General features: G+C 40.8%; 1 protein-coding gene across 1 annotated transcript in view; it reads right to left on the bottom strand.

Annotated features, from left to right (window-relative positions):
• LOC144472834 (netrin-1) overlaps positions 1-23,479 on the bottom strand; it is a 128,132-nt gene that overhangs the window by 9,936 nt on the left and 94,717 nt on the right. Inside the window, exons 3-4 of the mRNA XM_078186238.1 lie at positions 13,315-13,464; positions 11,565-11,660 (exon numbers count right to left, since the gene is read on the bottom strand). Coding sequence (XP_078042364.1) covers positions 11,565-11,660; positions 13,315-13,464 — 246 coding nt within the window. The remainder of the gene's footprint in view (positions 1-11,564; positions 11,661-13,314; positions 13,465-23,479) is intronic.

Raw genomic sequence — 23,479 nt, 5'->3', positions numbered from 1 at the left:
CGCGGCAAATCCCTACATTACTGTATAGTATTTCTATCACTGTATACTATTTATCACTGTATTCTATTTCTTACTACATACTATTTACTTATTTATTAATTAGCCTGCGCACTGCGCGATAATTTTGCAAGCAACCATCATGGCATCCGACATAACCTCGTGCAGCATGATTTCTTAAATAATTCGTATCTGCTTCAAATCTGTCATCTGAATTTTCTGCCCGCAAATTTCGCGAATTATTCCGCACGGTGAAATAGCAAAACCGCTAGTCGAACAATCGACGTTCGAAACGTTAACAGTGGAAAGTGGATTATCCGGGGACGAGAAACACGGGCGCGGAATTTTCGAAACGGCCTCAGACGGATGAGCCACGTCGACGACGAACGTGCTGCCACGGGTAGCGGCTGCAGTGGCGGCGGCTACGTGCCCCGGAATTTTCATCATTTTTTTATTGGACAGAGCCACCCCGTGGACCAACGGCGAGGCATCGATTGAATTTCAAACGAAATTCAAATTACATTTAATTTAGTTAGCCAACGGCCGTGCAAGAGCGAAGCGGAGAGGCAAGCGTGTATATGTGTGTGTGTGTGTGTATGCGCACCGGTTGCGTGCAGTTTGGATTCGTAGTTCGGGGGATTCGGTGCCGTTGTACGGTTTCTATTATCGACCTGTGCAGGGCCCACGGTTCATTAAAACGGCATGAAACATGCAAAGACAACTGTTTGCGGCTTTACTGTTCTTCCCGAGAGAGAGAGAGAGAGAGAGAGAGAGAGAGAGAGAGAGACCGGCCGGCTGCCCCGCTTTTGTTTTTCACGCGCTTTACCGGCGCGGACCGATCAAACGGATCGCTATATACATATATAAACCATATATTAATTAATATATTTTTTAACGCATTAAATAACCTCCCCATTCCAAGAAATATTAATTATCGACGAAATTTTGAAGAAAGTTGTAGGTTATTCTAATTTGAATCTTGATGGTTATGACAATTGATCGAAAGTTCCTTTGTGTCAAGGTATTATAGTGCTTGGCAAGGCGCAAGAAAATCGAACGATTCCTCTTCTACGTGACATTATCGACCGCCACTCGCGTATCGAATCCGAGGATCTAAGGTTTCTATTTTTTATTACGACCGTTGTGTCCCTTGTTAGCAACGCTGAATGGAGGACAGCGCGTGGAATCGTGTGCGAGGGGTCCTGTCTGCGGACACAGCGCCAAGGACTACATAATAAATGGGCGAGAGCAATCAATGCTGTCACCGATACTGCACAGTACCTATACCCGTGCAAAAAGATCCACAAAGAGACGCCAAAGTATCATCTTGTAAAGAAATTGTCCTGACACGCGTTGGCGCTCGATTGGCAGCCCTGAGGCATCGTTAATAATTGCCGCGTCATTTTTCAAAAGCATCTACACCGTATTCGATCAGTTCTCATATCGTAAAGATTAAAATATAGGCGAAGTTTTATAATTTATCGGATACGATAATTTCTTGTTAATTTTAATTGATAGGAATATTAATTTAAATTTCTTAACATTCATGTTAGTTTCTTAATATCAATTTTAGTTTCTTAATATCACTTTTAATTAATGAGAATATTAATTTAAATTTCTTAATACCAATTTTAATTTCTCAATATCGATTTTCATTTCTTAACATCACTTTTAATTTCTCAACGTTAATTGAAATTTCTCAACAGCAGACTTTTCACGGAAATCCAGCGGTAGACGAAATTACCGTTCTCGAGTTAATGAAATTTCGTTCTTTCGCCCTCTAGGAGGCAGTTTTTCAGTTTTCCTAGGCCGCCGCTCACTTAGAGGCCGCTCCGCGTAGAGAATGCACGCGAGGCGTACTCGTGCACCGTAAAGTAACGTCTTAATTATAAAAGGGTCTCCGGGCGGGCGCACACGACGGCCCCGTATGCCTTACGAGGTGCCCTAAGTATCCTCTGTACAGCGGCCGAGTGGGACTTTAATGGACGCGTGGGTGTTTGCCCAGCCAGCGCGACACCGTCGAGACTTAGAGAATCTACGGTTTTTCGTGCGACTTGCCTTTTGTGCGCGCCCGTACGATGCCCAACCCGCCGCGTGGATAAACGGTGCTCTTAATTTAACGCGGCTCTCTCGCAATCAAATTATACGATTACGCCCATAATGTATCGCTTTAATGGGAACCACCCGACGGCGCGCACCTGCATTCGTAATCTCTTAATGAGCCGCGGCGATAAATTGCTGCATCGCCGCGACGTTCTCGAGTTTTTCCAGGGAAGGTGAAACTCAGGTAAGATGCTCGCGAGATATTTTTCTCTGCTTCGGTCACGTGTACGAATTATTAGACAGATTTAATATTATATATTTAATTATTAGCTTTGTCAACACTTCCATCGCTTTGTCAATATTTCCATTCGTTGTCAACATTTCCATCGCGTTATTAAGCTATAACGTTCGCTTATTATAAAATAGTTCTCGCTTTCTCTACACACTCGCACACAATGCCACAAAACAAAATACGCCGATCAACACTCGCTGTTCTCGCCGTCTGTTCCGCTGTATCGCTCGCTTCGCACTGTGTTCGATTTGACCGCAGAGCAGCGCGTAAACAAAACACGTCCTTCTAGAACGTTCGCAGACGCACGCGGTGAATATCCCTATAATATTTCTCATCGCCTTTTCATTGTCAACAAATCGTCGGAGAAGAAGATACTTCACCAGAGCGCTGAAAGGTTTATTTCGCTTATATTGTTTAGCGTCCGTGTTTCGGCTCCGTCCGGGCGATTAATATTACACGGCGCGCGGTGCTCGTAAACCGCAAACGACGCGATATTAATTTGTCTTTATTTGCATTTATCCCGCGCGGATGTGTTGCGACAACGGGTGGATGTAACGAGACAAGTTTCGGCGGAGTTTCGCAGATATTAGAAGCCCGAGACACGACGACCCGGCAGTAATGAAGGCAGGGATCGCAATTAGTCTTGATTTAAATTAGCTACGGCGGCTGGTAATTAACTTTGGTTTAGGGCCCGAGCGGTAAGCCAGCGCTGTCATAATGAAGATAATTATTACTGTGGAAGCCATCATGCACCGGGTGTCAACGATTTTTATGCGCGCTCGGGATCCGTCGGTTTCTTCGAAACTTTGAAAACTTAAACTCCTTTTCCGTACCATTTTCTTTATAATTATTTTTTATATAGGAAATTATATAGGAATTTTATATTTATTCTGTGCTTATGGCTACTTGAATGTCGAAATATTAATGACAGGCGAATAAAATTTGATTTTTATAAGGGGTTAAAACCCTTTGCACTCGAAGCTGTTTTAACTCTAAATCTAAAATAATTTTTCCAGTTTATAGTATTTCCATTTTCTGTAACAAAATATATCTTATCAATTTTATAAAATTGAATCTTGCAACTAATGCAGCGACAGTTACAATTATAATAATTTATGAAATCTAATTTTCCGTAATATAAAAATTACTTTTCGAGAACGTGGCTGTAACAATTTTAGTGTCTCAGAGTTACCACTCAATGGGTTAATACAGTCCACGCATATATAGCGTAGTAATTCGTCGCTATAACTCTAACGACGCTGTGACGCCCCGAACAGCGTGTTCGGCTTTAATAGTTCACGAAAAACAGATCGATTGCGCATAGTGAGTACATCGCAACGACGACGACGACGACGACGACGAAGTAAAAGGTCATTTCCGTCGAAACTTTCTTCTCTTTACGCGGAACCACTTTATTCGGTAAATATTTTTACAACGCTAGTGTTTACTTTATAGACAATGTTCTTGAATAATGAACGTCGTATGTTAACTCTGTTACCCTCTTCGCTTCTGTCGAATATTTTCTATGTGGTAACAACACAAAAAATGATTTAGTTTTTGGTATGATTAAATTGTCGATTTTTTGTATCTGTTAATAAAAAATGAGCTGCTGTAAGGTAAAATTGCACTAAAAGGGTTAAATCCTCATTTATCCACCTTTTCTTTATACAAACAAATTAACGTTCTCTAAAGAATTTAACACGCTTGAACCTCCGTTATCCGAACTGCTGTCGAATATATCCTCGGTCGTTCGAACGCGTGAATTATAAATAATATAAACATATAAATAAAAAATAGTAAATAATATACAATGTAAAAGAATTGTAATAATCAACGGGTACAGTGGATGTAATAGGCGCGACAGGAAGTATTAGCACGAAAGGGATAAGAAGAAACAAACGTGTTGTCTGGTTTACAAGGCGTGTTAATCTGCGGCTCCGCTCGCCGTACCGATGCGTGAACTTATTGCTTGTGCGTATGCGCTCGGCTAAACGCCCACTAAGGGCCCTTCCATTTCAGGAAACATACCCCTGGCACTGTTTGCACACCGCATCGATTCGCGTTCTCTTTTCCCGTTTTCTTTCCCTTTTCCGCAGCCACGGGACGCTCTCAGTTTAAAGCAGCCCTCGCCAATTTCCATTTGTCGCGGCGAACACCGCCCAATAAAATACTGTTCTTACGCGATAAAATATCTATTTCACTGCTTATGGATAATATATATATATATATTTAGTTATTTATTTTGAGTCTCGCCGCCAAGGGTTAATATAATTTATACGGAATAATTAATTTATATTCATATATTTCATACATTTATTATATTTATTTTTATATATTATAATTAATTTATATTTATATTATTTTTAATTAATTTATATGGAAGACGGTGTGTTTGGGCAATATTAAGGTTATGTTAATCTTTGGTACTCGAAGCATTTCCACTGGAAAATTGAAATAAATACGACCATACGATTTTATATAGATTTATCACTTACTATATTTCTATTTCTATTTATATATTATATTTATATTTATCATTTATCATGTTTAAACCTACACATAAATTTGCATTATATTCTGTTGTTCGCGTCATTCTGTATTTTTGTGCGCGTAAAAAGCTCCGCTTCCCCAAGCACCGCAAGAATAATAATCGTCGCCTTTACGAGCGCGATACTGTTCGTATTGTGTTACACCGTTCACAGTAATCTTCGATCTGTATTTATAATACAATACACCTCCGGTTTCGTCTCGGGAGAGTAAAATTTTACGTTATATTCGACGTCATCGTTCATATAAGCTTCGTGTAGCTCGTAATTACACTCGTAAAGAAGAATGCGTACCAGCCACGGACGACACCGTGCGTACGTGTGTGCGTTTACTCGGCATTTCTCCGTAACTCGTGTTAACAGTACACGCGTATTAGCATAGCGCGCGGGGAAGAGCTGTTACCGGCGCGTACACTTAAGTGAACGGTATCGTAAAAGAAGCATTAAATTTCGTTAAACTGATACCGTACCGGTAATCAAATTAATTTAACTTTCAATCAAGTCGAAAAGCCAACCACCGCGGCTCGCAACGCTAGGAACGATGGTATTTTAATACGTTATTGCTTCATTTATTTGCGCGGCGCAAGATAATTGTAAAAAAGGAGATACCAATTATTTTTATCTATCTATTTGTAGGAATTCTAATCGTAGAATTTATGGTGAATAAATGTGGAATAAGGTGAGTGTTTCCGTGCCAAGAATTCGAGGTTAATAATTTCGATTTAATTACGCTGGATTAATGCGATTGTATATAGCGAGCGTTTTTCTAATCAATTTATAATAAATATAGCCAATTTTGTTTGGAAAAGATAATTTACCAAAATATATCGTTTACAGGAATTTTAATTGTACCAATTATAGTGAACGGACGCGTAATAAGGTGAGCGTTTCTGTGCTGTGAATTCGATGTGAATGATTCCGTTTAACGGAGGAGGGCGGGGGGGCCGCTGCCGGCGCGTTAGTATCAATTTGTCCCGCGGCGCATAGCGCGATTATTTCTCATCGGAGAATTTCCAGGTTCGCGCGTCTCCCGCGTATCGCGCGCATCGGGTCTCTGGGAGGAACGTGGGCGCGTGGGTGCGCAGCAACGAGAATTACGCGCGCGGTTGCGTACCGTATTAACATATAGATGCGATTCGTGACGCGAAATGCAGCGACGGCGATCCCCACTCCTCCTCCTCTTCCCTCTGGTAACCCGTGGCCAGATCGGTGCACGCCTGCATACGCGATACGAGATGCTCTTATTCCCCCTCCCCCCCCCCTCGTGGTAACCCGAAGGACTCGAGAAGTATCCTCCAGCTACTAGTTTGCAACGCTCCATGAACAATGTGCCCGGGATGCTAAAAAGGGGATGCGTGGCCCGCGGCTGTCGATGCTTTCTGCCGGTTGTGCGCGGAACCCCGTGTGTAATAACACGTTGGTTACATCGTATCCGAGCCAGCTTGTGCGCGCGAGAGGTGAGTTACGAGCGTGCGCGCGGCTTTCCGAAAAAAACCTCGCCGCGCGGAGACCGCGTCGGGTGAATGAAAGACTTACACGCAGCGGAGTACCAACTTATTCGTGCCGTTAGAAGCAGCACATGCGCCGTCTACGGTCGAGTTCTTAGTTCCTAATAAAGTCGCCAGTCAGTCTAATGCAGAACTCCCCACGTGTAAGATCGTTATCCGAAATAGAGTAAAATAAATCGAGGTTATACGAGCACGTGGTTTGAATCATCGAAGTTCAGTCATCGAACCCTTGTTCTCAGAGAGCCCACATTACGAGAACAGAATACCGTGGAAATCCTACGCAGTGCGTTCCTTTTCGAACTTTGTCCGATTTTCGCGATCTCTTAACTTTTTACTGACCGGTCATTCGGTCGTAAAAAAATGTAGTTCGACGTTAAAGTTTCGTTTCTACATCGACCTTCTTTATCTTATTAATCGCGAAGGATATTTAATATTGAAACAGTTATGTAATAGTAATGAAGCTTACGGTGGTACAGTCTAATAGATTTATCTGAATAATAGATAAAATTTTAATGGTCACTGTAGAAATTGATTCACAGGCTACCGGTCGGAGAGAATAAGCCGATTTATAGGTTATTGTCGGTAAAGTGTTGACATGGAATGGAATGAAAAATGCAATGAAATTTAATTTACCATAGACGTTATTCCTTACCTAGACATTTTCGTTACAAACACATCAAGCCCCCTAATCTAGTTACAGTATTACAAATTATTCCTCGTCAAGGCTCTCTAAAACACAGAAATTTCTCTTTACCTGCCAGGCGTCCAAACGCTTGTATTACACTATAGTGCACGCACGCGGAGCGTAATTTCGCTAGGATACAGTTTAACCTGGTAAATTGTGTAACACCGTGTAGAAACAGCGAAGACGCGCGCGCGCACGCGAGAGAGATACGTTGGAAGGGATGCTCACTGTTCGCCATAACGCGGAAGGAATCCAACTTATTTGTAATTTCCGTTATAATATCTCCGCGAGCAGAATAACGCTTACGGGGCGCGCGTATGGGAAAATGTAGGGGAAAGGCAGGAAGTTTATTCGGATACGGGGCTCCCTCCGCCACGTGGCGTTATGGAATGCGAGCACAATATTAATTTGGCAGACTGAGAGAGAGAGAGAGAGAGAGAGAGAGAGAGAGAGAGAGAAAGAGAGAATGACAGGGGGAGGGGAAGAGAGGGAATAGAGGGTTGGAATGTCTAGCCGGTTTGGTCGCAAGCCTCTCAGCCACCCTAATGGCTTAATTAAAACTACCGTCACTTGCGGCTTTGCCCATTTGCTTAGAGCCTCCGCCGGCCTATTCGCACCAACGTAACACGAACCTACGAACTGTCCGCGAATTTTTAATCGCGACGGATTACCGGATACGTCATTTTAACCTTAAAGTGATTTTTTATGATTTACGATATGTATAGTATCGTAAGTAGTAAGTACTAATGGTACTATAGTAATTTAGTAATTATATTATATTTAATATAATAATTTAGTAATTCAGTATTTATATTTAGCAATAATAGTACTATAGTAATTAACAGTGTATGTACTGTCGAAGCAAGTAAAGCAAAATAAAATAAATTAAATTGCAATTAATCCGTGGTTCTTAACCTACAAGCATCGCACAATCTCTAACAAAATCAGCGTAATTTTATACATTAATTATCCAAGTTTTGCGCAACAATATCCTAACCTGTTAAACTAACTAAATTGATAAGTTTCGAGTTACTAGTTTCCATTCACGGACCAGCCGACATCCATTATCATAGCATAAATAAATGCGAGGTTATGCTCGTCGTTATCAAGAGAAGTAACATGGCCGGCTGTGTGTATCAACAATAAATATGCCAGCGTTATCCTGTCCCGTGGACATGTTCAATAGGTTAGATCAAGTATCGCGCGTCATTGCCGTGAGGCTCCAGTTAGAGAGAAAGAGAGAGAGGGAGAGAGTCCTACTATTACAAGCGGCAATAATTTGCAGATAAGATGCACTTAACATTATAAGAACAGATACAGTCGTTATAGGCTCGCGAACGATCCATTCGTTTCAATCGGAATCGAATGTTCCATCACGTTTACAAGCGATATTAAGCGGAAAGACACGCGGTGTCTACGGGGGAATAATAAGTTGTTACGAGTTTCAGTGCCCTTTAGCATAATGAAACGGGGTGAAGCAGTCGCAAAGAACGTTTCCCTTGGAACATAGGTTATGTCAGGTTATATTATTACATCAATTTTATGTTATTCTATTATTCATTTTTTGTACATTAATCTTTTATTTTTATTATATTGTTCATTTTATGTATATTGATCTTATATTCTTCTATTATTAATTTTATACATTAAAATTAGTATTGACATAAAATAAGTATTGATGTAAAATTAGTATTGATATAAAATTAGTATCAAAATATACCTATTCACCAACCACAATTGAAATACAACCGCGCACTTTTAATTTTCTATAGACAATGCCGCGCTGTCTCTTAACAAGTAAATCGACCCGTAACGAACACAGAAGACAGAAAGAAAATCTGAAAAAAAAAAGTTCCTGAGCTTCGGTGCTTTGACTTTCATTGAACTGCGTCTCCCGGTCTTCTTGCGAATTACTCTCCCTCGCCCCCCCCCCCCCTCCCCCTCTCCCTTTTCTCGCCCTTTTTCAATTCCGCGCTCACCCTCGTTCTCTCTGTCCCTCTCTTAACAATCTCCTTTTTTTTTCGCTTTCCAGCACTGTTTGCACACCGGTGTGCGCGTGTATTCCCTCCTCTCTCTCTCTCTCTCTCGTTCCTCTCCGCCGCGCGCGCCTTCTCTTTCTGCTCGAGCACAAGGGAGGAGGACCGCGGAGGGTTGTTCGCCGTCGAGTTATTATTATTTAGCCGCAGATATACACATTCGTACCAGGCAACCCTTTAATGGACCGACGTTTACTTCCGCGCGCCTTCGTGCATCGCACATGCACAGGAGCCTTCGTGTACACACGCGCGCACAAGCGAGCCGGGCCCATTCGCAAATTATTTGGCGGTAAACCGGGCACGCGGCCCGCGAACGGCAAAGGAAAACTCGAGGCAACGGGGGCAACTCTCTGACAATAAATGCCGTAACGCGCAGCCGAAAACCTTCGTCGTGCCGGTCGACGTCTCTCTTTTTCTTTTTGTGCTTGTGTGTGTGTGTGTGCTCTAAGTGGGATTGCATTCGAGTCGATGACGTGTGCAAGCTGCACTCGCATGCGTTGAGCCGTGCACGCTAGATTTTTCAGCTGCGAGCAATCGATCTTTGGCCTCGTCGGTGATTATTGATATTATTTAGGAATATGCGTGATTGATATTAATATGTGGTTTATAATACTTAGTTTATTTAATACAGCATCGAATGCGATAGTAAAACTTTGCTAATTTCATCGTCGATATAAAGAGAAAAAATGCTCGGAACTTTTTACTTTATCTAATACTATGAAAGTGACAAATATTTCTACACTCTCGTTTCGATAATTCTTCTTTTGTTTTTTTATAATTGCACGATCGATCGATCACTTTCCCCGCATTCCTTCAGCGCAGCGTTTCCTCCACACTCGAATCTCCGCTTTTCAACTCGTAACAATTCGCCGGCCGATGCCCATATTGTAGTCGTGTCGTTGTTATGCAACACGCAGGCTACGTTCACTATACTGTAATATCTGTTACATCTCTTCAGGTACCTGCCACCTTGTCCTGGCAAGTCATTCGCAAGCATTCACAGCTTGATTTTTAGATGGTTGTCAGATAAAGTGGTCAAATGCCATCGAATCCAGTTTCAAAAGTTCTGCGTATTTTCTTTAAATTTTTAATAAATCATGCCATCGCATAACTTGCGAATCGGTTGTCACGGTACCCAATAATTTAATATCTATTATTGAGATAAATGTATTAGATTGTACTACCGTAAGCTTCAGTATCATTATATAATTTTTTAAACAACAAATGGCTTTCGCAGTTAATAAAATTAATAAAAATAGAATAGAATCGAAAATGTAATATCGAGCTAAATTTTTATGGCCAAATCCCCGGTAATGTGTTAATAAATAAAATTGATCAGTGAACAATATATAAATTACTAAGCAATAAAATTTCTCGATTTTCATAATAATAAAAAAAAATGGCGATTCGCGCCATTCGATTCTAACTTTCTCCGTTATTATTACATTCGAACGCATCCCCGTCCACGAATTCTGCATTAATCGCAGTCGTAGCATGCGTGTCAAAATTAATATTCCGTTTGTTATTACGCGTTCGCGTTCGTCAAATCCGAAAATTCAAAAGTTCTCGATTACTTATCCGCCGAAACGCCAATTGGTAACGGACGAAACGGCGGCGTCGGTGCGTCGCGGAAATGTTTAATCGCCTATTTGAAACTCGAATCATACATTATCCGCGAAACTCCCGCGACTCATTAATTACATTCGTTGGTACATACACACAGGGGAGGGGAGAGGGTGGCGGTGGTGGTGGCGCCTTCATTACCGGCCGAGCATTTCATTGCAACCAACGGCAAATATTTGTCTGCCTTAATTACTGTAGAATTTTGAGAACGTCGCGCGCTCTCTGCCCGCAAGTTTCAGATATTATCGATTCGTGTATTAATGAAAACTGTGTTTTTTTTCCACGAGTGACTTCTCCATTTGAATTGCCAAGTGCTTGGCGAGCACGATTCGGAGACTATTGTTTTATTCTTGTTATTATGAAAACGTTATTATTACAATGTTACACGCTCTTTTCTATTTTTGCGATTTTAACTTCGTTCAGCGCCGATATTTATTTCTCTGAATTATTATAATCGTAGTTGTATGAAAAATGCATTTTTATTGACCTGATTGCATTTGTGAAATGAGTTGATGCATTGTAAAAATGCAATTCTGTTCACTGATTCGACGCATTTTTAGTAACAATAATGTAGCTAGATAACAATAGATAACAATAATAAGAATTACTATAAACAATTTTTATTTATCATAAGGATCGCTACTTTTCAATTCCATAACCTAGAATAATTAATATAAACCCCCAACATCAGCTTTTTAATGGCAAAATATTCGTTCGAAAAATATTCGCGCCACGCGTCAAATGTTCGTCGCGTTAATCCACCGATTATTAATCGGACAACGTGTAGATCGTCGCGTTCGCAAGGGACAACCGATTCGTTTGACATTTACTCACCGGCTCGTCCGTCGTAACCGCGCTCGTCGTCGTCGTCTTCGTACTCGCCGCTCTCCTCGCCGGCCGTGCCCTGGGTCTGCACAACCCTCGGTATTCCTGCGGCAAAGAGAAACACCGAACGTGAAACTGTTCAAAGTCGAACGTCAAAGTCGACAAAAAAGTCAAATATATTGGGTTGGCAATTAAGTGATCGCGGATTTTGTTAACAGACGATCTCAGCACATTCTTTTGTTTTACCAACGCGTTCAAAGTAATTAAGTTACATTGTTTTCTTACCGTCCGGACTTTCATCTTCAATTTAGCAAGAAAATTGTGTCGATTAATTATTTAGTTTCGTTTTTATTACAGTTTGAAGATGGAAGGGCGAGGCGCGCGCGTTTCAGACATATTTTGTTACATTATTTCGAAAGAAGCGAGCGTTGCATTTTTATGTTATATACGGTATGTTGGAATGAAGCTTATGATATATTTTATATATTTTTCGAGCGAAAGAATCGAATTTTTCTTGTTATTTTGTATTCGCAATTACTTAGTTGCCAACTTAATAAATAAGCCGAATATGTTTTCCTAAAAGGACGCGGAGACGGTTTCCGCCTTCGTATCCGCAAATTTCGCCTAATTGGACGTGAGATCGTACGGATAACGCGGTCGCGTGTTCCTTTCCGATTGATCGATCGATCACTTTCAAAAACAGGAACGGCTACGCCCGAAATCCTCGAGCCGTTTTATTTATCCGTGCTTCCTCTTCTTTTTTTTTACAACTCCGGCCCGGTCCATGCAAATTATTTAATCGACGGTTAACGCGCAAAGATACAGTGTGTCGATTAAATATTATTATCATGTGAAAATTAAATATTATTACTAGTATTAAATAAAGTATTATTAAAAATTGAATATTATTAAAAATAATATTAATAAAAATTATTAATAAAAATAATATTAAAAGTATTAAGGTTGTGTTGATAAATAATTGCTAAACAATATATCGTAAAAGGAATCGTAGCGCAAAGGGTTAATATTTAAATAAAATTAGTTTAGCGTTTTCCAGAGGTATAAAATACAAAATATAATAGCGTAAATAGGGACTTTTCGAACACCGAGTATGCAAGAAGAAAGCTCCGTTTGTCGTATCCCTTGGCGTGTATAAGCCAGGAGACATGCTATATAGGAAACGGCGCAGTGCGATATGCTGGAAATAATTAAGTCTGCTATGCGCGCAGTCAATTTTGATCGTCAGCATCGTGGGAAGCTGATAATCGGTTATTATGAGGCATGTTACCTCTCGAACACAAGTCAACCGTGTGCCATTCATCGGACAACGGTATACATATCGTACGCGACCTGTAAAAATATTTCAGGAAACAATTCGTGCGAAATTGAATAATACCTCGTTACAAATTAATACGATCGCCACGTTAATAAATATTACGATCTCACTATAGTTGGTCGATTTTATTTTTTAGTATAGTCGATTGATTTTATTTTTTAGTATAGTCGAGTGATTTTATTTTCAACTATAGTCGATTGATTTTGTTTTTGACCATAATCCATCGGTTTTATTTTTTTACCATTTAACATAACACATGCACAACTGAAATCCATTCAAAATTCAAAAGCAACAGTTGAATAAAATATACAGTTTTTACAAAAATCGGCTCGAACGAAGAAAAATCAGAAAAATGAAAAATGTCGTCTAAGCGCCCCGATTCTCACGTGAAACACAAAAGGCGAAGAACTCGCGGGTACTTACTGATGCATGGCGCGATCTGCGATCTACTCTGTTGGTAACCTCTGGCGCATCTGTTACAAGTGGTGCCTGTTACACCGTCTTTACAGGGACACTGGCCGGTACTTTGATTACAGATTTTTCCGGATGCTCCGATCGAGTGACAGTCACACGCTGTAACACACAACATGCGAGAGAATTAGAGAACTAGGTTAGAATTCGGTTAGTCGAACAAATCTTTAGGATTAGCGGAACAAATTATTAACATTGTCAATTAGTGTTGTGGGATCACACGTGACTTATTATAGCAGTCAAAGAGAGCAATCAAACTCTTACATAACCTTACATATCATCAGCGCGAACCATAAACGCAGTCACCTAAAATCGTCTCTCGTTTCGTAACGCAAGCCTTGCGAGGCGGTTGGAAAAAAAGTGCATGTGCATCGTCGCCTGCATATTTATCGATCAGCTTTATTCCGAGATTTTTTTCTCCGGCGAGCGTGTCTCGGGGATTAAGAGATGATTTCGCGCGGATGGGAAAGAGAGGCTGAAAGCAAAAATCGAGGGAGAAACGTTCGCTCGCTCGCGGGGGGGGGGGGGGGGGGTAGAGAGGCAGCAAGCTTGACACGTTCCTTTTGCCCACTTATTTATGCAAGCTCGTATTTTTCATGCGAGAGAGACACTGAAAAGCGGTTAATTACGATTGCACTTCGAGCGCCGAGAGCCGCGCATCCCTGCGAAAATCTAGGAGGAGGTGGAGGAGGAGGAGAGGTCTCGAAAGCTCTGTCAGTCGTTGCTCGTCTGCTCTTCTACTATTCCCCTTCTCCCCTTCTGTGCACCGGCATCATTTTTTCTTCTTCTTCTACTTCCACTTATCTACTACAGTCGTGGGCAAAAATCAGTGGACAACGATTTTAACGAAATTTTATTGAGGTTATGTTATATGTGAGAATGGTTTGTCGAACGCTGTATTGCTTTCTTTTTTAATTAGAGTCGGTCATTGTTGAGGTTATAGTGAAAGATTCGATGTAAGCTCGAGGGAATATATTTTCATAAATAAAGCCAGTTATTCGATATAAATATTCAAAATATTCGAAATATTCGATATAATATTATTCGATAAAAATACCCGAATTATTCGATATAAATGTCCGAAATATTCGAATTTATCAAAAATTAATTAACCGAATAAATGTCTTCTAGTCGAATATTTTACTTGAACAATTCCTCAGAAATTATATATATCTTATTATATAAATATAATAATATAAATATTATTCCATTATAATATATTATATAATATTATAGCATTATACTATATTATATAATATTGTAAATATTATTATATTTTACTTACGTCCCGACCACCAAATTTTTGTCAGCGACTGTATTTCACGGCATTACTATTTTTCACGTTGAAAACATCTCTGTATTTTTGTGCTCAGCTGCGAGCCACTTCGCCGCAGCTACTTACACGTCCGTGAACATTCAGCAATTATTCCGTTTGATGTATCACGCGATCGTAATGTTTAAAATAACAAAATACCATCTTCGCACCGTCAAGCTGTATAACATAATTTTTAATAGCCAACTCAGTGTCTCTATACATACATGGAAAATTTCGAGTGCAAAGGGTTAACTAAAAATTATTAATTACATAATATATTTTATAAAAATTCTCCAAACTATAATTTACGCCATTGCGATTGCAACAAATTCAACCGAGAATATAAATTGATTATTATCCTATTAGAAACAATTCTCCGACGCAATCCTTTCCCCGAAAAAAAAAGAACTAAAATATTAACGCGAAGGAGAAACCGGAAGTAGGAGCCGAAGCGTGGCCGCGAAGAGAAAGAACATCGAGGTGACAATGAATTACGATGGTCAGGGGAGATAACCGCGGAGAGAACCCGGCGAACAGGAGTACGAGGTGACCATTTGCACTTCCGCGAAATGGATTAATCTTGAGGAGAGACTGCCGAAGGGACGAACAACCGGTTCACGCTTCTTCTTCGGCGTGCACACACACACAGACAGACATGTACACACGTGCGCGGCAAACAGGGGGAGGGGGGAGAATTTTAACTGTGACCAAAGAGCGGAAGAAGAATCGCGAGATGCTACCGCGACCGGCCATCCTCAAATTAATGTCTTTCACATTTTAAATAAATGAAGCGCCAGCGCGACAGAAAAATGATTCATCTATTATCCGAAGCTTTCTTTATCGAAACACGTATTTATGGTTCCTGTCAGGTTAGGTGGTCGTCGTTATCCCCCATTGGTTCGCGGAACTGTCTTTCAAAGAATTTCAGCTTTCGACGCGCGCTCGTTATTTGGTTTTTAAGGTTATGTCGAGACGTCAGTAGGAAATTACAATTTTTGGTTGAAAAATGCATGTAGCTTGGCTATTCAATTGAATGAAAATCTCCTAATAAGAACTAAATCATAATTTTACGATCGATAATTAGAATTTTCAGATCAATAATTAAAATTTTCAAATCAACAATTCTAATTTTAAGATCACTAATTCTAATTTGTAGATCAATAATTATAATTTTCAGATCAATAATTATAATAAATTATATAAGAAAAACACCTTGAATCCAAAATTGCAAATTACCCTTTAGAGCAATTCGAGCCGCGAGTGCATAAAATTCTGCGTTCAACGATCGAGCCGGGGTATGAAAAAAAGGGAAGAATTGTACCGGTTGCGTCTACGAACCCGCGAACAAAGGGATGGAGACACGGTTGAACTCGATTAAAAAAAAAAAAAGAGAGAGAGAGACACCGCGCGCAACGTGCGAACTGCTCGAGTGGCCGGCTTTCGAATCGGCGCGTGGATTTAATCGAACAATTCATCCGAACGGGAAACATCGAGAGAACGTCGGCCGCAGATTTCAACGGTGGTCGAAGCCCCAACACGCTCGGCGTCCGACGCGTGCACGAGAGATACAAAAACCGTCTGGACGCGATTTCTCGCAAAGGGTCGCAACACCATCGTCGGAAAATTGTTATTATACAGTAACCGAAACATTTACTGTGATTCATTGATTAACCCCTTGACGTACCATTTTCTTCGCAGTTACTGTAAAACGTTACTCAGGAATTGTTCAATTGGTATAATTTCTTAAAAGTAACATTAACCACTTGAACTACGATTCCTATCAGGTTGCATTGATTAGCACTTATTTATCGTTGATATTTTCCTTAACCCCTCCCCGTACTGTAGCGAGTCAGACTCGTGAACAGTTACTTGGGCCAAACATAAATATCGCGAGTCTGTGTCGCGAACACATACTTGGACATCTACATTTCGGATCGTATTGCGACTGTTTACAAACATCAGTCTGGTCTGTTTAGCGCGCGTTGATGCGGACCGCTCGGGCCCGAGTTTCATTCTCAATTTCGTCCTTAATACACTGCTCTTTGAATTATGTAAATATTGCTTTTCGTCTGGTTTTTCTGAGCCCTTTTCCAAACCCTGGTAAAACCGTGAAATTTGGCTTTTTCGCCCGTCACTAAAAGGGTTAACAAAGACATTTTTCCATCTATCACCTCATGGTATAACAAAACATTCTATGGTGTTGCGAACGGTGTCGAGAGTGGTGGTGGACGAGAGCGGCGCGGCGGCCAGGAAGCGCAACGGGACACCGTAATTCACGTTCGCGGCATGGCGAAATGACCGGTCGCATTCCGGCGTGTCACTTATTGCCGGCTAATATAAACATGACCGCGAGACACCCACGAGAAAACCGAAAAGAAAATATGTACGCGCCGGCCGTAAATCAAGGCCCCGTTTTACATTTTACTCGCGTTACGCCTCGTTACCGGTTACCGATCCATTCAACGCCACAGCCGCAGCCGCCGCGTCGGAACGAACGCCCCGGTTAATTGAGAGGATCGAGAGGGATCGATGACGAAAAAATCGACGACACGACTTCGCCCTCTGCCCGCCCCGCTTTACCCGGCGAACGACCCCGGGGAAGCTGCGACAACGGGCTCTCCGTGGCTCGTGACACCTCGTTTTGTCCGTCGTGCCGCGGCGTTCCGTTTACGCGAACCTCGTGACACTAATCTTCGCCGCTAAATATTACAGTCTTTCGTTTCTGAAATGAATCTTTTCTTTTCAAGCATATAATCTTGACGTAACCATTTATTTTTAAAGCACATAATCTTGACATAACCAATTTTATTTTGTAATCTACAAGTTGTAATCTACTTGTGTAATTTACAAGTGAAAAAACATTTTTACAGTACTTTTATTATATACATATAATGATTTATTCAATGTGCAAATTGTTTCTATCAATTGTTTCAATCTTATATTGTCGCACTAACGCCACACGTCTATTCGTTCAATTATCTTAATACTATTGGAGATCTAATTTATCGACCTATTTACGTGGTAAATTTAATATAAGTAAGGATGCTTTCCTTACATACATATAATAATGATAATATAATATGAATTGATATATGGAAAATACATGGAATAATCTACAAGTGAAAATATTAAATTTCAATCCAAGTGAAAAGGAGGGAAAATCTCGCTTCTCTTCGCAGTTATATCCTCGCGGATCGTTTGCGTCGCATCATTTACCGCGCAGTGTGCGATCGAGAGAACGAAAAGGGCTCGTTTTCATTAAGAAATAATATTTTGGATTTTAAGTAAGCTGCTGTCCCCCCCTTCTCGCTCGTAATTTATTGTATCGTCTACGATTGGGAACAACCTTCTTCTTCTTCTTCTTCCTTTACGCGTCGAACCGTTTCAGATACACGGCCTGGTAGGAATTCGACCATTTATCCCCGGCGTTCGAGCCCGTGTTTCGAATACAACCTGTTTTCACCAGCCCCAAAGCGAGAGATCGAGTGCATAAACTGCGCAAAGGATGTCGCTTATTTATGAATATATTATTAGAACGGGCGGCGTAAAATATTCCCGTGCGAGAAAAGGTGGCGCGACGCGACCGTTTCCGAGATTACCGATCGGAAAAGGTGCGTAGTATCGCCACGAATTATAATACGAGTGTATTATAATGAATCGTTTCTCGAAGTGCAGCATCGTTTTCTCGCGCGTATTTTCTTGCTCGTTTTCTTGGTACACGATGTTAATCTTTATTATTTCGCGGTGCTGGAATTCCAGTTATTTTTTGGACGAACAATCGAAGCGCTGTTTTAAGAAGCATTTTGGAAAATTTTGTGACGATTCAAAGCAAAAATAGCGTAATTTATAAAACGTAGCGTAATGTATAAAAACATTCTATAATATTATGTTGTCCCATAAGTTCTTTCCGCGCCACGCTATAAGCGACTCTAAGGGGTTGTATTTATATAAACACGCAGGCTTATCTCTTAGCCGTTTATGGCAACGGTTTCAGTCGTCCCAGAGCTCTTTCAAAGTACGTTTCGTTACTGACAAAGTCTCTTTTAACATTTTTTCTGTACCGTTCAATATGGAGAGCCAAGCATTGGCTTTGATAATTGGAGAGAAGCATTGGCGACATGTCATGCTCCGTTGCTTTAAAAAAGGCAATAGCGCAAAGGACACTGCAGACGAGATTTGCACCGTCTACGAGAGCGGTGCTACGACTATCAGGACCGTCCGCGATTGGTTTAAAAAATTTAGAGCTGGCAATTTCGAGTTGAAAGACGAAGACCGCAGCGGCCGCCCAGCAACGACGGACACGGACATTATCGAGACTGTGCTCGCTGAAAATCCGCGATACAGTGTGCGCGAGATAGGGGCTGCCGCTAATATTCCCAAGGACAACGGTACGATGTGTTTTTGTGAACAATTACTTGGGCCAAACATAAACATCGCGAGTCTGTGTCGCGAACAGATACTTGGGTCAAACATAAATATTGCGAGTCTGTGTCGCGAACACATACTTGGGCCAAACGTAAACATAACAAGCCGAGCTCGCGGACTGATTTTTTGCCGTTACGCTCGTAACGTTTTGCTGTTTAGCGCGCGTTGATGCGGACCGCTCGAGCCCGAGTTTCGTCGAGCTAAATGGCACGGGATGTGTTTAAACTATTTCCAAATACTTTTTCCCTATTTCCAAATCCGACGTCCCTATTTCAGCCACTCCTGATTGTTTATCTTTCGACACTCTGATCGTTCAACGCCGTAGATTCCATCGCGATCCCGTGGACAGGCGGCGGTTCTCCGCCGGTTCCGATCGCGATTACAGCCGTTTAACGCGTCCGGAAAGTAAAAGAGGCGAAGTCGTCGTCGCTGGCCGCGCCATAAATTCAACTTACCAGAGAGAGAGAGAGAGAGAGAGAGGGAGGGAGGGAGGCTAGGGTCCCGCAAAAGTATGCGCGCCGTATTTATATCCGTGTACCTACGTGAAATTGTTAAGGCGCCTTAAGCCGATTACCGGGGAGGGTCAAGTTGATCTTGCTAGGTTTCATCCTCGTCGTCGTCGACGTCGTCGTTCCCCCTCGGTTTTACCATCGTTTCTTTTAAACGTTAAAACAGTTATGGTTCATTAGCGTGTCGAGTGCGTCAACAAACTTACAAAAGGGCTTTCGAGAATTAAGCCGAGCGACGCACGAAATATCGATACCCCGACGGCGTTGAAGGGTGAAAACGCGGTTGGAGAATACGAGTCTACTTTCACGATTTATTAAATTTCTCTCGCACTCCGCCATGTACTGTTCGCGTTTCTCTTTTGGGCACGATGTTGTAGGACGCTATAGTCACATAAAATATATATTTATCGATGCAGAGCGAATTATTTATTTATTTAATTTTAGCTTTTTCATCTGTCCTACGCGAAATTCATAACCTAGAAATTCTATATAAAAATTGTTAGAAAATAAAAGCAAACTCAGTTCAACGAAATATTCGAATTATTTGGATTCACATAATATAGCAATTTCTTTTGAAATTGTTAAGAAGCATCCGAAATCACTTTACAAAAATTCTGAAAATAAAAAAGGGATAAATAGACACTGTTTCCAATGATCCACAACGATAGTGCGCGAACACGGCAGATGCGAAAACAGTATAGAAAGACGGTATTAATAGCCGGTGGAATCTGCTTACCAAAAAAGCACGTAAATCGTCACGTGCTCTCTCTCACTCTTCCCCCCGCCCCCCTCGACTCTTATAGTAAGGAAGGAAGGCAGGATAAATCTGGCAACGAATTTGCATACTGAAATCGCCCACTTGTTTTTGCTCTCAGCAGGTAGCACGTGGGTCGTTTGATGGTTACTCCGCTACTACTGCCTACGTCCCTCTTCAGCCTCCTCTAACATCAACCGGGGGCACCCTACTCCCTTTCGACAAACTGCCGTGTATCAACAACATCCGGTCCCAGATTTGGTTTCCCTCGGACACAGGCCGCGCGGCGTCGAAGGCAAACGAAAATACTCGTCGACGCGGGATTTCGGCAACGTAGAGCGATACTTCGATAATAAATAACGCGAGATATGCTCGATCAAAGTGTCGACGATGGTCGAATAACGCATTTCACGTGAGTGAAATTAATTAATTAATTTATTTATTTATAATAAGTTGCTTAATATTAATTAATAAGGTGTTCTGCTACTTAAAGGTTGGTTAATAAATAGGGCTACGCGATCGTTGTGGCATGATGTGAATTACAATTGCCAATGCAATGTTTATGGGTAAGGAAATGTTTATTGGCAAGGTAATAATTTTAAATTATGAGACGATTAAATTAGTTTAAATTGATTAGGCACGGGTCAATTTTGCGAGAATAGAGAGTTTTCGTAATTAAGTTACTATTTTTCCTTAATATGTATTCTCTGTACTGCATATAGCTATAGCTATATGTACTAGCTATAAATATTTATAATATATAGCGATATATACTAGCTATAATTATTTATAATATGTAACTTGTATATACCAGCTATAACTATTTATATATATAGCTATACGTACGGAACGCGGTTCCGGTTTCTTCCGCAGCGGAAAAAAAACTATAAATGCGAGTAAATTACGCGCGCGATCGTGGATTTTTATGTATACTATATATATTTCGAATTTCCGAACGAAACGCGACGGAACGCCGCTTGATATTGCCGTAATAAAAACGGGGGTCCGTAAATTTCAAGCTAGAGAGAGAGAAAGAGAGAAAAAGAGAGAAAGAGAGAGAAAGAGAGAAAGGGTAAGAGAGAAATAGAGACAGAAAGAGAAAGAGAGAGATATAAATAAAGAAAGGGCAAGAGCAAGAGAGAGATAGAAATACAGAAAGAGCAAGAGAAAAAGAAAAAGGGGAAGAGATAGAGAAATAAAGAAGGAGCTAATGAGCTAAAGAAAAAGAGAAAAGGGAAGAGAAAGCGCGAAAGAGCGAAAGAAAGAGAGAGAGATCGAGGAGAGGACGAAGCAGGCGGCACTCGGGCAATAAACGGATCGCGTAGGAAAGATAGTCAATTAAATCGAGGAACAACGATCGGGCGCATACACGGCACGTGGACGCCAGCCAATTTATTAATCGGATTATCGGGCTGATTTCCCTCGAGTAAACTTGGGCCGCGCGCGCGGGTTGCTCTCCGATAATGTCGATCCGTCGAAGCCCGAACAGTTCCCCCTCCTGTGCACGTCTCTTCTCCCCCCCACTCCCCCCGCCGAAAACCACCCTTTCAGAAGAAATGCCGCCTCTCTCTCTCTCTCTCTCTGCAAAGGATTCCTCTCGTTTTCTTTTCTTCTCTGTTCCTCTCCCCCCTCTTCCTTCTACCCCTCCCCCCTCTTCCTCCCTGTTCCCCAAGTTATATGTAAAAATCCGAGTATTTTGGTCTGGAAGAAATCGTGTTTCGAATCGGCAGGATCAACGGGATCAAAGGGGTGATCTGTTCAGTCTCGGGATCGAGAGGCGACTCTGTTCTTCGTTTAAACGGAACGGAAAAATAGAAAATCGAGCTCGAGGGTGAAACGAAACACTGGGGCGGACACGTATGAAACGATTTCTGTATACCGCGGTGAATGTGTGTAATGTGAAAATTGATACGATAACGTGAAGAATAACGGAGGGGTTAAAATTGTTATTATTAATGATTAAAATTATTGTTATTGTATAATAGTATAAAATAAACAGTTACACGTTGTACGATAATGTAAAGTATGCCATTATACATTGTACAATGTATACTTATTTCAGGTTTGCGGTTGTAATGGCTGCGAGTATAAAGGGTTAACACGGCGAACGATAGGATTTTAAATTAAACAGAAACAATTTGGTAATAATAGCAGTCGACCTGTGTATATTTAGTTAACAATTCGGTGCTGTCCTTTAATTGCTTCGTTTCGTAAATTCGAATAATACAATTGCACGGAATGCAATTAAATCGATAATTAATTAGTGATGGACTATGTGGAGAAGAATGATTTATAGTAATAATAATAATAATAATATAGATAATAATGATATAGTAATAATAATAATAATAATAATAATAATAATAATAATAATAATAATAATAATATAGTGATAATAATGATATAATGATAATAATGATGTAGCGATAATAATGATAATAGCAAAAGAACAGTAGCTATAGACTGGTCCTCAAAAAATCTACGAAATGCAATGGCCGTTCACCCTGATTGTTGTTTCCAATCGATAAAACACCCACGGCTCGTCGAATCCGCCAAGCTTTTCGAAAAATTCTACGCTATATCTCATAATACGCAGGGAATCCGCATTATTTCGGACATATCGAATATTGAATAAAGCAATCACCATAAACCCCCTCCACCGAAATTGCTTTGTTATTTCCGAAAGCCGTCACCGAAGAAGATTGATTGAACGATGTCAATAATGGCCGGTCAAGTTCGTCGAGATGATGGGAAAATAATATCCCATCCGCTGATACGTTTTCTAGGGGATGCTGTCTTAATATCCATGGGGAGAGGATAACGATGATTCGAACAGTTGTCAAAAAATATAATGCGCTGATTAAATCTTTGATTTAATATTTCTACAAGCAATATATAAAATAATAAAATAGTCTCTGTATAAATGTAAAATGATCTACAATAAAATAAACAAAAATTGTCTGCTCCCATTATGAAAATTATTAAGAACAAATAAATGCTAATCGACACAGCATAAAAGGGCATAGCGGATTAAGATGGTCAAAACTGCCCTTAGCGATTTTTCAACGAGTCATAGACCGTTCGATAGCTGACCAATAAAAACTCATCTGTGCA

Source organism: Augochlora pura, chromosome 7, assembly GCF_028453695.1.
Source record: "Augochlora pura isolate Apur16 chromosome 7, APUR_v2.2.1, whole genome shotgun sequence".
NCBI lineage: Eukaryota > Metazoa > Arthropoda > Insecta > Hymenoptera > Halictidae > Augochlora > Augochlora pura.
This window is presented reverse-complemented; position numbering and strand designations above follow the sequence as displayed.